Raw genomic sequence first — 15598 nt, 5'->3', positions numbered from 1 at the left:
TGAAAACAACATTATGTCAAACTGACGGGCTTAGAGACTGATGAGAAGACTATAAATGTGGCAAGCAGTATGCTGACCAGCTTTCTGAAGTGGGACACCAGTAAGACGGCACAAAATGGTGATAGAAATATCAGTGATCAGTGCGGGAGCACTATTCCTAGTTGTCCTACTGCTGATGGTACTGATTTGCACTTCTGGTTTGAGAGACAAATGTGTAAGGGAAGACCACAAAGACAGTAAGTCTACAGGTAATTAACTATTTGTTGTCTTTATGTGTATATTTGACTACACTGGTGATACAGGCAAGTAGGAAACCTGATAAAAAAAAAACAGACAAAATGGATTTTTACGATTAGTAATCACCTCTGCCTCACCTTTTTCTTTCTTACATCCTTCATCCAGTGGTTGAATCTAGCCTGCTGCAGGGTCTCTATCAGTTCCTTCCCCGCTCCTCGTCTCCTTCCCTCCCAGGTCCTCCTGGCATCTTCCTCATAGGCAATATGATGGAGCTGATGCACGATCACCTGCCAATTCACCTGACCAATCTGGCACAGCAGTATGGAAACATCTATCGCCTTAAATGTGGAAACACAAGTAATCATGCGTAATTTAATTATATCACATGCTGGCATAAAACATGCAAATCCACATTTTAAGAACTTTTGGCAACACTATATTTGAAGGGATGTAAATAAGACTGTCATTACACTGTCATAGCCATGTCATGGCACCGGTCGTGAACATGACAGAGTCTTTTTGAATATTTATCTGATTTGGTCAATTATGTTGCTTTTAATGCAAAATTGTGACAATCATAAGTGTGTCATGAATATTTTCCTTGACCTCAAGTAAAGTGGTACATTGGACTTCATTGGACATCATAAAGTGGTCATGAAGATGCTGCAGAAAAAAAATCTTGTGTTTAATTCAGAATGTTATTCATTAATACTTTTTAAAAACAAATTTTAACATCTTCTGGATGCAGTCTGAGTTAATGACAACTGTCGTGAACATTCATAAAGACTCCTTCATGTTCATGACAAGTATCACAACATGGTTATGACAGTGTAATGACACTTATGCAAGCCCTTCAAATAAAGAGTTAGTGAACTTCTTTGTAGAGAGTAGGGTTCAGATGGCCACTACACCAACAACCCTGCTATGTTCTTTCAGTCATGGTGGTACTTAATAGTAGCAACGTCATAAGAGAAGCACTGGTGAAAAAATGGTCAGACTTTGCTGGGAGACCTGTTTCATACACAGGTAAACAACTCAAATTTCTTTTTAACTGATAGTAAGCATGATTATTATATTATTGTATATCCTTATGACCTCTCGTGACTTGTATCAGCTAACATCGTGTCTGGGGGAGGACGCACCATCTCTCTAGGGGACTACAATGAAGAGTGGAGGGCACATCGTCGACTTGTCCACAGTGCTCTGCAGCGCTGCTGCCAGCAATCATTGCACGACGTGATCGAAAGACAGGCACTGCATCTGAGAAAGGTACAGAAAACACAACAGGAGGAACAAATTCTAAACCAGAGGACAACATAGTTACTCATCTAAAAACACAATAGCCTGACATTTGATGGCTGGGATCCAGTAAACCAAATGTCAGGGTATTTCCAAAGTGGTCACAGCATTGTGTGTTCACTGTTTAGGTTTTGATGAACTATCAAGGTAGTGCCGTCGATCTCTCTGAGGATTTCACAGTAGCAGCCAGCAATGTCATCACCACTTTGGCTTTTGGAAAAGAAGTGAGTATCTGTTCTCATACAGTACAGTTTGTACCTCTGAGAAGGTCAATTTGAGAAGGATTGCAAAATCTGTTTTTCATCAATGAACAGTTGAGGTTGTCGGAGACCAGTGTTTGGTTGCCTGTTTATGTGTGAGACTTGCATTACTTAAGTCCATACATAATGTGCTATTCCATCCCTGGACAGTGCATTTCATTGGTAGGGTGCATTAAAATATAAATCTGTGTTTTGTAGTATGATAAGAGTTCGCTGGAGCTGCAGCAGCTGCACAGCTGTCTCAATGAGATTGTTGCTCTGTGGGGATCCTCCTGGATCTCTGCTCTGGACTCCTTCCCACTGCTCAGAGTCAGTAAATATTAATTTTATTGACTGTAGATGACAAGAAAGACTAACAAACATCTGTTGAACAGGACATTTAACACATTATGTCATTTGTTCTCTCAAAGAAATTACCCAATTCTGTGTTTTCCCGTCTCCTGAAAGAGGTGGCCAGGAGAGATGAAATTATAAGACAGCATCTTAACAATTACAAGGTCAGTAAAAACAGAAAAAATGTGTCACTGTGCCACAAAACATACCACAGAGAGGTCTAATTATGCTAAATTCTTCTAGTCACAGGTAAAAAAAAAATACATTTGGTGTGGCTTAGTAATTAGATAACAGCTAGATAATTCTAAGTCAAATCAAGCAAACATGATCATGAAGTGTGACATTTTACCCACTAAACCATGTGTTAATTTTTATCAGCTGTTTCTTTGTTATCTGTGCAGTCACAAGAGAATAACAATGAGGATGCCATCACAGGATCCCTCCTCCTGGGCCTTGACAAACATCAAAACACAGAACATGGAGTGGTGGGTACAGTGAATACTGAGTTTGTATTTGGGAGCTGAGCATAAGTTGGATTTGAAGGAATTTGTATATTATCCACTTGTTTATGTCATTTTAAATTTGGATAAATATGCCGCTAATTCTACTTTAAATTGTACTAGTAATCAATTGCATGTGTTCATGTCTCCAGCTCCTGACAGACATTCATGTTCACATGGCCACTGTGGACCTTCTCATCGGAGGGACAGAGACCACTGCAGCCTGGCTGAACTGGACTGTGGCCTTCCTCTTGCACAGACCAGAGGCAGGGTGCAGCATTTTCCAAGAAAACACTGTATTTACACAGCTTGAAATCTATCTCAGTGTCTCTCTACTCTTTTGCTTTAATCTTCAGGTGCAGACCAAGGTGTATGAGGAGTTGTGCACAGTGCTAGAGGGACGATACCCCAAATACAGTGACAGACACAGGCTTCCTGTCCTGTGCTCTTTGATCCATGAGGTGCTCAGACTCAGGCCAGTTGCCCCTCTGGCAGTGCCACACAGAGCTGTCAGAGACAGCAGGTCAGCTGAAAGAAAATATGCAGTGATAATAAAAAAGTGCAGAAGAGATGACTGCGTATAATGTTATAAATTATTTACGATATCAGATTATGTTAAGCATGTACAGGTTGGTACAATACAGACCAAATAAACATGTATGACACAAACCCACTTTTCTCTCAATAATAATCCTATTTGGGTGCAAATAGCATTGTTGACACTGGACTCATCAGTCCTAGTCTCTGTCATGACTGGCTATATACACTTGGTTGTATATATCCACTTTGGCTACTTACACTCAGGGTGCAAATAGTATTGTTGCCCATGGACATGTGGGGGCTAGTCCCTACAATGCTAAGCTATATGGGTTATCCACTGGGTGTAAATTTCATTGTCAAGTATGAACACCTGAGTGCTAGTCTCTACACCCTGAGTATATTTACACCCTGGGTGCAAATAGCTTTGTCGGCTACGGACATGTGGGTGTTGGTCTCTATGCTAGTCTATACACACCCAGGTGTAAATCTAATACAAAAAAAAAACTTAATTCCAACAACATATTGACATAATGTGCAGAATCTTTCATCTGATGTGCAACAAATAGCCTACTACTATATAATGGTTATATGTAAGTAATATAAGTACACTTGGGTCATGTTGGAATCATGTCTGTCTGTAAGCATGTATGGATATACACTCATTTTGTGCTGTTCTGCTTTTTCACAACATATTACCTGCTAACACTGTTTTTACTTGACGTTACTGCGAGTGTAAAACCCCCATGCATTTTGTTTAGTATTGCAGGCTACTTCATTCCCAAGAACACAGTCATCATCCCTAATCTGTTTGGAGCTCACCATGACCCTGCAGTTTGGACCGACCCATACAGCTTCAAACCAGGTAGTGCTCCCTAACTGTGAGGTGGATGCATTCCTTTCACTCGGCTCAGCACATCTCAAATAAAGTAACTTCTCTCTCACTCTTTCAGAGCGCTTTCTGGAAGGAGGTGGAGGCTCCACCCGTGCTCTGATCCCTTTCGGAGGGGGGGCCCGGCTCTGCCTGGGGGAGTCTGTTGCCAGAATGGAGCTCTTTCTGTTCACTGCTTACTTGCTGAGAGATTTTCAGTTCATTCCTCCTGAGAGTGAGGCCTCTCTGCCCGACCTGAGAGGAGTTGCTAGTGTTGTACTCAAGGTCAAGTCCTACACAGTTATAGCACGACCAAGAGCTGTGACTAATCCCTGAACTACAGAGGGTGTGCTGCTTGTTGCTTAAAAGTTGTGCATTTGTGTGCAAATAAATTATTTTTAAACATTTTTACATGTAAAAATAATTACAGACCCTTTCTTATCAATACTGCTGTCTATTTGCCTGTAGTGTATCCTGATTTAAATGGGTTTATTTCAATTATTTATTTGATCATCACTAAATAAAGTATCTAAACCCAGACCAGACTTATAAATATATATACAATGAATTGTTTCATGTTTTGTATAGGCAAAGCAAACTGCATTATTAGTAGAGCTGGAACAATTAGTTGATTAATTGATTAGACACTCAAAAGAAAATTATTTGCCAACTATTTTGATGGTGAGTCGATTGTTTTGCATTTTCCAAGCATGTTCATAGTTCCAGCTTCTTAAGTGTGAGGATTTGTTGTTTTTCTTTGTCATTATATAATTGTAAATGAAGAGAATTAGGGTTTAGGACTGTTGGTTGGACAAAAGAAGCCATCTGAAGACTGTGGGCTCTGGGAAATTGTGATGACCATTTTTTGACATTTTATTGACAATTAATCAAGAAAATAATCTGAATGCATATCGAACCCTGAATCAAAACCTGTGGTCTGTGGTGATACATGAAGAAGAATATGTGTCATAGAGTCTGGCAGCACCACCCAGTGCACAAACACTGAACATGCTGCCAAATGTGAAATAAATTTCCTCTTGTGGAAAATGTTCAGCAGGCCTGCTCCTCATCACTGGATTTTAGGCACATCTTGTAAAAGTGTATGCATTTACTACATTAATAGGCATCTGATGATATGTAACAGTGATAACAGGCATTACGAGAGAATATCATTAGTGTGAAAATGTTACATTAAAAACACACAATGGGCAAAGCACATGAAGTATTTATTTGTATAGTGGCCTCATTTTTGTATAACAGTGTAGCATTAACACGAGAAGATGACAACGAACATCCTCTCACTGGTTAGTCATTAACCAAAAATAAATTGCCTCACTCTCATTTCCTGAAAATGTCTTTTGAAAAGCTTGTTCTGTCAGATGATTTAGCAATATGCAAGAAAATCTGCAGAAGGACAGAAGGATGGCTTCCTTTTCATTGTTAACACTTCTTCTTTCTCTGATGCCTGCAGCCACTATACATCAGACATCTGGTAATTATGAAAAACAGAAACTGCTCTCTTGTTAATCTCTTGTATATCTGTTTTAGGATATGAATTCATAACTCTTTGACCTTTCTAGACCTTTGACCTCATTTACAAAATGCTGAGGCTACAGATACAAATGTTCACCTCTGAAATGAATTTAACCAAATGCTTACAGTACAAACAATAGTTTCAAAAACAAATTCAAGTTAAAGTTGAAGAAAAATGTGAAAATAATGCATGAATCAGCTGTGGTTATAAATATATTCAGTTCAAGATGGAGGGTCAACAAAGTCACATACCTTTAATATTCTATTACTGAACAGTGCTCTGGGACAGGTAAATTATAAATTTGACAGAACTGCCTGATTACTTGGATAATTAAAATCTCTGAGTAATTTAATGTGCTGTATTTATTTAATGTATTTATTTTTGCTTTTAATTTTTTTTTTGTTTGTTGGTGTTCTTTGTTGTTTGGCAAAGGCAAATTCCTTGGTAGGTATTGCATGAGGTATTGATATAATTTTTTTTTTACCATCAAAATTAATTGAGCTAAATACTAATAGGAAAAAATACCTTTAGTTTTCAGCTCTTGGTGAATATTGATCTGCCATCTTAATTTTTTGACTGAATGACTTAGAAAATTGAATGTATCTGTCTTCTCCACCAGATCACTTGATGATGTTTGCCATACGAGGAGATAGCGTAACTTTGCCGTGTGGCATACCTTCTGTTAAATCCTGCTCCTCTATTAACTGGACTATGGCTGGAGATTTAAGATCAGTTGTGGTGATGGCTGGAAGTGTGACGGTTTCAAACGTCCTGAGGCTTGGCCTGCTGAAGGACTGCTCTCTGCAGATTAATCACATGCAACTCAATGATGCTCGAGTTTATACCTGTGAGAGTGGAGCGCTCAATTCGAGTGTTTCACTTCAGGTTCTTGACCGTAAGTGAGTTGTCTCAGTATCCCAAATTCTTATCAAGGCAAATGACAGTATCACAGTGGTCACATGATTTGCTCTTTTTTTTTCATTCAGTTGTTGAGAGCTCAACTCCTCCAGATGGCAAAATAGAGCTTCAGTGTTTCCTCAATACATATAAAGGATATAGAGGACCTAGAAGTTGTAACAACAGAGGGATACGTATTAAGTGGAGTACTGAAAGCAATGCCCCATTGAATGGAGGTAGATTTCACTTTGAAAATCCCTCTGACTGCTTCTCTAAAGTGATCATCAGTAAAAAACTGACAGACCATCACAGAAAATGGAAATGCCAGCTGTTTCAGAGTGACATGGTTAAAGCCACCGTCAGCTATACAACTACAGTAAAAGGTACTTAACTTAAGCATATGGAAACATGGTTTAAGACGTACAAAGTGTAAACTGTGTTCCCTTTCCCCCAGATGGTATAGAGGAAGTGTTTGCTGCAGTGGGTGAGTCAGTGTCACTCTCTTGTAGCGACACTTCCTCTCTCAGTGTGGGCAGCAGTGTGGAGTGGACTATGGGCCAAAGTGCAGATAATGTGAAAGACCAAGGAGATTCATTTCATGTTAACAAAGACTCATCACTGGTCATAGGGAGAGTGAGTGCTCTGCATGCTCGACAGTGCCAGTGTTCAAACTCCACTGGTCTGCAGCAAAAGGTGTTCAATAAAATCCGGCTGCACACCCTTGATGGTGAGTGTTAAAACTCCAAAAGTACCCAAACAGAGCGTGAATCATTCTGCTTAACTTTTGGCATCACTGTTATTAACACATGTTAACACACTTTATTTTACAGTACTCTAATAAGACATAACAAGCTGTACTTTGTATCAAATTAGACAAAAACTAGAATTGATCTATAGAAGACAGTATTAAACCATTTATTAGATCCTTTTTAGATTTTAAGAGGGCAATTACATACCACAGAACTGTACTGTAAACTAAAGTGTATCATTTCCTGCTGTTACACCCTTATTAGACTTTCTCAGAGGGCAATTATGGACACAATAAAACATAATTATACTAAACTGTATTGTTTCCCAGTGTTAGACCCCCATTAGATGTTCTAATTACCTTCTAATAAAGGTTTAACAGTGTCAAACAATACACTGTTGTTTACAGTACAGGTCTGTTGTAATGTCTCCCCAATGATCCCCTAAGAAAGTCCAATAAAGAGCCTAATACAGTCTAACAAAGAACACTTTTTTTTTTTTGCCTAATTTAATACATAGTGCAGCTTGTTATATGTACTGTAAAATAAAGTGACCAACATTTCCTCTCTTGTTTGTCTTAACAGTTACCTCAGAGAGCGAGCCAGGAGGAGACAATCTCACCTTGACTTGTGTGCTCACCTGTGCTAAAGAATGTGACAAAGACTTCAATTTAACTTGGTCTGGAAATAGCCAAAATAGCTGGCAGAGTGGTTTAATGAAGGAGAATAACACTCTCATAAAAAGGCTGTTTCTCCCTGTTTCTTCCCTTACATCAAATGAATTAATGTGTTTGGTGCATAGAGAGGGTGAAGTGATGGCATCAAAGAGGTGGCGCACCAGTAACTGTAAGTATGCCTCATGCTATTTTTACCTACACACAAGATAAAATGTACCATTGTTTCTTAGTAAAAATAATGATAATTTAATGTCAACAGCTCTGCAAACACTTGTGTGGTTGGCTCTTCCTCTGGGGCTCTTGGTATGTATGGCTGCAGGAGGATTTTACGTGTACAAGAAGAGAAACCACAAGGAGGATTCAGGTACTTACATATCTTAAATGTAAAAAAAAAAAAAAAAAAAAAAAAATGTTTTTTTAAATTTTAATATTATTAACTATAGTAACATCTATGGTGTTACGGGTCAATTTCAACCCATATATATTTACTTCATGAAAAAGGCAAAAAACAAGTCTTTTTTTTTTTTTTTCAAAAATAGAACTTAATACAAATACAAAATAAAAAGAAGAAGTAGTAATAATACAAAATATAGATTTGCAAGGTCAAACAAACAACAACCAATTAAGCAAATCAAACCAACAGAAATCAAGTACTGGTTCCATAAAAACTGTATGTGCAAGAACATGCATGTGTATTTGTATATTTTTAGATGCATGTGTGGCAAAAAGTAACACTAGTGTGTTCTTTGCAGAGGTATTTTTTTGCAGGTGAAGCACAATGTGTTTGTCTTTCTGTCCTTACAGTAAATCTTCTTCTCATTGTTACATGCTGTAAACTGGAGATATGTACTCTGCAAGTCACCAACCCTAAACTGAATTGGCCTTACGTACCTGGACATGTCCGTCTTTGTTTGTTCGGTCAAACAGGCAAAGAGAGAAGCCCCTAACTGAAGCTCAAGTGGTTGGAGGATAGCTGGCTGTGGGCTGTTGGCTGATAGTGTGTTTATGATTTCAGTTTTGGCACTTATTATTGTCTTATAATCTTATATTATAACTGGGTCGAAACCAACCCTAACAACACAAAGGTCATAATTTTAACCAGAGCATTTTATAATTTAGTAAAATTATATATTTTTTATTTTATTTTGTTTAAATAGAAGTTCCTGACAAAGTCAAAAAGTCTTGGCGCAATAAACAAATTTATGTAGTACTTTTTTGCATTTAAAACCTAAAAACGAAATAAAACAATACTGAATGACTCCCTGTTTTCCCACTTCCCTCTTTGCAGAAAATGAGCAGTCAGTTATTGGAATGGTAAGAAGAAATAATTGTGCTAAAAATGCCTGATAAAAACCTCACTTTTGATTTTCCTGTCAAGTTAATCCTGATGTAGTGAATACAGTGTTTCTCTTCACAGACTCATGTTTATGAGGCCATTCAGGATGAAGAACTGCACCAGCAAAGGCAATCCAAACAAGAAGCTGCCACCGCAGATGATTTCTATCATTTATTACAGCCTGTAAAGTAAAGTAAAGCTAAATAAAATGTTTTTTCTGGAGATTTTAATCTTGATAAATGTTTTCAACCATCGATACACTAAGTGTTTCATTAAACCTGATTTTTAAAGGGGAATATATTTTGTAACAGACAAAGTACTGAGGAGTGTAGTGACCTACGTGTAATTAAACTAGTAGTTTAAACACATTTTGCAGAAGCTTGCACAGTGACTCACATAGTTCATGTAGTAGCCTTCCTGTTCTAACAAGTAAAATAGACAGGCTTATTGTTTAGACCAGTGTCCAAGCTGTTCATACTGTTATGTCACACATGTAAGACTGTTTTATTTAGCTGTTAAGATTGTACAAATCAGATGTTACAAAACTAACAAGAAAAACAACAGGCTTATTGTTAGATCAATGCTCAAGTTGATCAAACAGTCTACATAAAAGGTGTAAGTTCTTTATTTTTTCCTTCACTGTTTCAGTTGTAGTCAGACAATACAAAATACAGATTTGTTTACAACAAAAATATAACACATCTTGCAATTTTTGTCCTTGTGAAAATCCCAGATTGAACTGTTTTGTTTGGGACAGGATTAGGTCTCAAGCATGCTCCAGGAGGTTAGATTATCAGCTTGCTTGTGTTTTGAATGACTTTGTAAAACTGAATCTTAATATATATTAGGGGTCAGTTAGTCATAAACATTGGTTATTGCTATTTACTAATAAATGTCCATGTTGTTCAAGAAGTTGTTGCATATTTTATGCACATTTTTGTGGTAACAAGCAATAGAACAGAAACTAATAATCCTGCTTGGTGCGACACCCTCATGAAAAGAATATTGTATGTTTTTGGTCTGTGTATGACCTGTGAACAACTGGGCACTTGTTGCAGTAATTAAGTCGCATTTTTTTTCTGCCATTTTTTACTTGTATTACATTTCCGTATGATTCCATATCACATCTATGTTGTCCTGTTCTTGTTTTGTTTTTTGTTTTTACAAAGTTGGAACTTCTTTTTCTAAGTTTTGTGGTAATTCAACTTATTCTAGTGTGAAGTAATTGGTAACTTTGAAAGTAGCTTCCCCAGCACTGCAGACAGAAATGATCCTGATCATTCATCATCCTAAAGACATTTATTCAAGTTGGATAAATTATTTTATTGAATAATTAAATGTCTCCATGTCATAGATATATTTACAGAAAGTAATGGTAAAGTCTTTTCAACAATCTAAGAAAAAGCGGTGGGAAGCATTTTCTATGTTGCACTTCTGTACAAATGTTCCATGTTGCTCAAATAACATTTCTTATAAACAACTTTATAAGACAAATTCAAACACTTTACAGTTTAGTAGATGTTGCATGTTTTCAAATATTGCATAAATGTAAGCAGGCAATCCAGATTAGATGGTACGGAAAACCCTCTTTCTCTTGAGCAGACTGCAAATAACTAATGGACTGCAATGAAGAAGAGAAAATTGTTATTTGGCTATTTTAATGTGAGAATTGAAGAAGAATTAATGTGTGATTTTATTATAGTAGTTTTGATTTTAAAATTGTGGTACTACTTACAAGTACACAGGCCTGCATCCTGATATTGGCGGTATAGACTATTGACTGCTTGGTTTGAAGGACCTGAGAAAAAATGTAAAAAAAAAAAAAAAAATCAGTGGTGAGGCAATAAAGAAAGCAGAAGAGGTCACTGTGGCTTAACAGAAGAAGGTAGTGAAAGAATAAAACGCTGCTCACCCTCTGAACATGTAAGAGCCACAATCTCATAACCATCATTAGATTCCATATGAATCTCTGACGAACAACAAGAGAACATGAAGCTGTGATATTTTCAAGACACTGCATTTATGTCAAAGTTAAAAAGTATCTTTTAGACAGATCAAACCTGCTCGGTGCCTCTGGGTTTGCTGTGCATTTCTCTTGTTCCATCTGCGGTAAATGAAGAGTCCTATCAATACGGCAACTATGACGACGGCAATAATGACTGAAGCCACAACTGCAATAAGTGCTCCATTGCTCTCCTCCTTCCTGGTTTCCAAAATAATCTCAGTAGCTTTGAGTGCTGAGGGAGACAGGAAGCAAATAAAAGTAATTACAACCAAATGTAACAGGGGATTTCTTAAACAAGATGTACAATATTACAAATACAAAAAATGCTAAATGAATTTTTGCAGTACCTTCGACTGTTGTGGCCACAACATTTTTCACTTCTTTGAGGAAATGGAAAAGGTAGACAGAAGTTATATATATTGCCTTTTGTTATAAGTGATGATATCAAATAGTTTATAATCTTACCTTTGAGCTGCAGATTGATGTCAAAACAACGCTGAGTTTGTCCAAGCATGTACATACATCTGTACCAACCACTGTCACTGGAAATCAGAGACCGAATGACTAAAGATGTACCATTAATTTCAGCCCTTTTAGAGTTGAAAGGTACAGGGTTGCCACCTTTCAGGATTACCCAGGAGACATTTTGAGGTCCTCGTTGTCCTGATGTCATGTCCACTGGGCAGTTCATGGTCACAGATGTGTTGAGAGTCTCCTTCACTGCTTCACTGGTTTTACATTCTGACAGAGAGGAGTGATTGATGTGATACATTATTTATTTGTGAAAGAGTGAGAATAAGGACAATAAAATGTCTTACCTTTTACTTTTAAAGATATGTTTTTGACAAAAGTACAGTCCCAGCCTTGGTAGATTTCACAGCTGTAGACTCCTTCATCAGATTTTTGCACTTTTGACAGAAAAAGAGACATTTGTCCCTTCCCATCAGCCTCCCATTTTACACGTTCAGCATCCTGGATCTTGCGCGCTTTGGGCCTGGCGAGGATAACCTTAGCCTGACTGGTATGTGTGGCACGCTTTATCCATTTGACCCTGTAGCAGCTCTTCAGATCTGTCACATTAGTATTAAAACAAGGGAGAGCCACGTCCTCTTCTTGGGAGGCAGACACAATCTCAGTTCCTTTTGAGGCATCATAATAAGAAATATGGATTAGAATCAGTTTAAGAATCAGACCGAGAGCATATATAGGATTTTTTTTAGATAGCCTACAGCATTTAGTGTCTGAACTGTAAGGCAGTTAATAAAATAATTCACAACAAAAGACAAATATTTAAGAATTTGCTGAAAAAATATGAAAAACTGGAGTATAGGGTAATACAAAAGAAATGCAGGTTAAAAAAAAGACCCTTTAGTGATTCCAAACTCCCAAATAGCAATGCATAGGGAGATATTCGAATAAAAGCCTGTCTAAAAAAAAGCCCGGCTCGCAAAGAGTTAAAAGGTCAGCACTGTAGCTTAGAGTTAGACCTTTTAGTGCTCTGAAAGTAATCCGTTCAATCTTAAAATTAATTCTAAACCTTACTGGTAGCCGATTTAGCTGCAGCATTCTGAACAAGCCGGAGATGTGAGTTTGATTATGAACTGAAGCAGGTATACTGAGAGTTTCAAAAGTCTAAAGACGATGACAAAGCATGAACTGCCTCCCCTAAATCAGCATGAGACTTAAAAAAAACAAACAAAAAAAAGTCTTATTTTAGCAAAATTTTTGAGTTGAAGGAAGCAGGACTGCAGAACTCTCTTTACCTGTTCCTCAAAAGTCAGGTCATTGTCACATATCACTCCTAAATTTCTGACTGAAGGCTTTATAATAGTGGTGTATATATATGTCACTTTTTAAGTTGAGTCACAGTCATACTTCTTTCAATCTACTTGCTATAAAAACTAAATACACACAGAATAATCATTGATTGAATCATGGTGAAGATGTTATTCAGTGAGCCACTCACCTCTGCACTCTGATATAACCATCAAAACAATTAAAAACAGGAGACCTGGTAGATAAAAATGTGCCATTTTCTGTGTCATGTAGCCGAATGGAGAGCACAAAAGATAAGTGACTTATAGAGGTTGTTTTTTTTTTTTTTTAATCTCCGCCTATTCTCAGTTCTCCAAGTCACACAGAAACGTCAGCATGAAACTACCTACTGCACAACCCTTTTCAATCAAATTGTTTCCTTTTCTGTTTACCGGCTTATGTGGCAAATAGAGCTACCATATACCATATACATCAAACTGACAAATGGCCGTAAGGGAACACTGTTGAGTCATTCACTGTTCTCACATTTAAAAGTGAAGAGTGAAAGTGAAAGAGCAGGGTTTTTGCTACCAAAGTCACAGTTCTACTTGCTGCAACACTAAATTACTGAATATGCTAATTACTTGATAACATTGACTATATCAGAGCTTATAAATTTGTATGGGCCGTACCTGGCCATTTCACAGTGGGTATCCTGTATGTACGCTTCTCTTTTTTTGAGCAATACACACCAGCAGCACCTCTTCCCCACTACATCACACAGCACAGGGAGTGGTGAGTACATAGAGCAGAAAATACAGAAGCATCAAAGTATAAATTGGATTGGATCGTATATTATTTACCTTTTAGGCTCCAGTTTCTGAGTCTGCTGCTGAGTCTCTAGCTTCCTGCCTGAGACCTCCTTTGACAATTCCAAGGATTCTTCTTTCCTTCTTTCCTGAGTCTGCTCCCATCTCACCTTGGTTGTCCGACACAAACCTGTCACAGCTGGGCCGTAGCCATCTCCTCCTCCAGGAGGCAGGTTCCATAATTAATATCTGCAACCCTGCAGCCACCTCTTGCTCATCACCCTTTTTCCTGAGCTGCGGCAGTCCTCTGTACCTGTTCTGCAGAAGACCACAGATCCTGAGCTACAGCAGTCTCCACCCTTCTATCCTGCCTCTTGGTTGCCCTCCATTCTTTTCTTTTTTTTAACCTTTATTTACTCAGGTACACTGAAAGGAGATTAATGACTACTTACCACTAAGATCATTTGTCTAAGAGATCAGATATTGTTAAGCAGGTTATTGGTACATGTTGGTAAAATACAGACCAGTTTAGATATATGACTCTGACCAACTTTTCTCCCAGCATTAATGTGAAGCCCTTAGACTAATACCAAGGCTAGAGGCATGAAAAATTGTGAAATATTTTATTCAGCACTGTTTTAATTCAAATGCCAACCTCAAACATGGCTATAAAGCTATAAAGATAGCTTGAAAGAAATTGAAAATTCTCTGAAAAAATCATTTATGCATTATATGGTTAAGCCATTAATTGAAAATAAAACAAAGTAAACAATTACAATGGGACCAAGGCTGAACCAAGGCTGCTCCCTGTATCGAGCCTGTCCGTTAAAAATATTTATTCCTGCAAACCACAACATAAGGTATACATAAATAAGCTAGAAAACATTGAATTTGTCTAAACGTGTTGTTTCCTTTAAGAAAATGTTCATGTTCAGATCTCCAACAAAATATGATATAATGGTTATATATGTAAAGTATATATTTGGTATGAATCTGTCAGTACTCAAGTATACACAAAGATCAGTTGAATGGATGGACACTCTTTTTTGTGTAGTTCTGCCTTTTCACAACATACTACATGCTAAAACTCTTTTTACTTTGTAGATATTATTATATAGAGTCTTGCAGCACCACCCAGTGGACAAATATTGAACATGCTGTGAAAGTTCCCTCCTGTGGAAAATGTTCAGCAGGCCTGCTCCTCATCACTGAATTAAAGGTACATCTTATACATCTGCATAATTAATAGGCATCTGGTAATATGTAACAGTAATAAGAGGCATTAGTAGCTAGGTAGGTAGGTATTATTTGCACATGCAATAGAACTGAGAAAAATGGTACATGAAAAATGCACAATGACCAGTACACATGAAGTGTTCATTTGTATAGCGGTCACATGTTTGTAGACCATCAGAATCAGAATTAGCTTTATTGCCCAAGTATGTGTACACATAAAAGAAATTTGACAGAGGGATACATATCAATGGGAGTACCGAAAACAATGCCTCATTAAATGGAAATAGATTTCGCTTTGAAAATCCCTCTGACTGCTTCTCTAATCTGATCATCAATAAAAAACTGTCAGACAAACACAGAAAATGGGAAAGCCACCATCAGCTGTACAGTAAAAGGTACTAAACTTTAGCATATGGAAACATGGTTTAAGACGTACAAAGTGAAACCTGTGGTCCCTTTCTCGCCGATGGTATAGAGGAAGTGTTTGCTGCAGTGGGTGAGTCGGTGTCACTTGCTTGAAGTGACACTTCCTCTCTCAGTGTGAGCAACAGCATCAAGTGGTCTGT

At 37.6% G+C, this 15598-nt stretch overlaps 3 protein-coding genes across 3 annotated transcripts; 2 read left to right on the top strand and 1 right to left on the bottom strand.

Moving 5' to 3' along the window:
• Positions 1–39: 39 nt before the first annotated feature.
• Positions 40–4563, top strand: cyp21a2 (cytochrome P450, family 21, subfamily A, polypeptide 2). Its single transcript, XM_084725667.1, has 11 exons — positions 40–248; positions 403–594; positions 1174–1263; positions 1352–1506; positions 1665–1760; positions 1995–2105; positions 2207–2293; positions 2531–2614; positions 2782–3152; positions 3928–4031; positions 4120–4563. The coding sequence occupies exons 1-11, from the start codon at positions 116–118 to the stop codon at positions 4371–4373; spliced, it is 1677 nt and encodes a 558-aa protein (XP_084581793.1). The 5' UTR covers positions 40–115; the 3' UTR covers positions 4374–4563.
• A 1605-nt stretch (positions 4564–6168) lies between these two features.
• On the top strand, positions 6169–9449 carry LOC146321364 (uncharacterized). The gene is made up of 7 exons (XM_084725838.1): positions 6169–6466; positions 6558–6851; positions 6923–7195; positions 7800–8060; positions 8151–8255; positions 9180–9205; positions 9309–9449. Exons 1-7 carry the CDS (start codon positions 6169–6171, stop codon positions 9417–9419), a joined length of 1368 nt encoding a protein of 455 aa, XP_084581964.1. The 3' UTR covers positions 9420–9449.
• A 1264-nt stretch (positions 9450–10713) lies between these two features.
• On the bottom strand, positions 10714–13479 carry LOC146321363 (CXADR-like membrane protein). The gene is made up of 7 exons (XM_084725836.1): positions 13199–13479; positions 12051–12371; positions 11698–11973; positions 11580–11612; positions 11288–11464; positions 11140–11196; positions 10714–11025 (listed from the first exon to the last, which is right to left on the bottom strand). Exons 1-7 carry the CDS (start codon positions 13275–13277, stop codon positions 10955–10957), a joined length of 1014 nt encoding a protein of 337 aa, XP_084581962.1. The 5' UTR covers positions 13278–13479; the 3' UTR covers positions 10714–10954.
• Between the last annotated feature and the right edge of the window lie 2119 nt (positions 13480–15598).

This window comes from Lutjanus erythropterus, chromosome 9 (assembly GCF_056507025.1).
Source record: "Lutjanus erythropterus isolate fLutEry1 chromosome 9, fLutEry1.hap2, whole genome shotgun sequence".
Taxonomy (NCBI): Eukaryota; Metazoa; Chordata; class Actinopteri; order Lutjaniformes; family Lutjanidae; genus Lutjanus; species Lutjanus erythropterus.
Note: the sequence above shows the minus strand (reverse complement) of the source record. Positions and strands in the feature narration are given on the sequence as shown.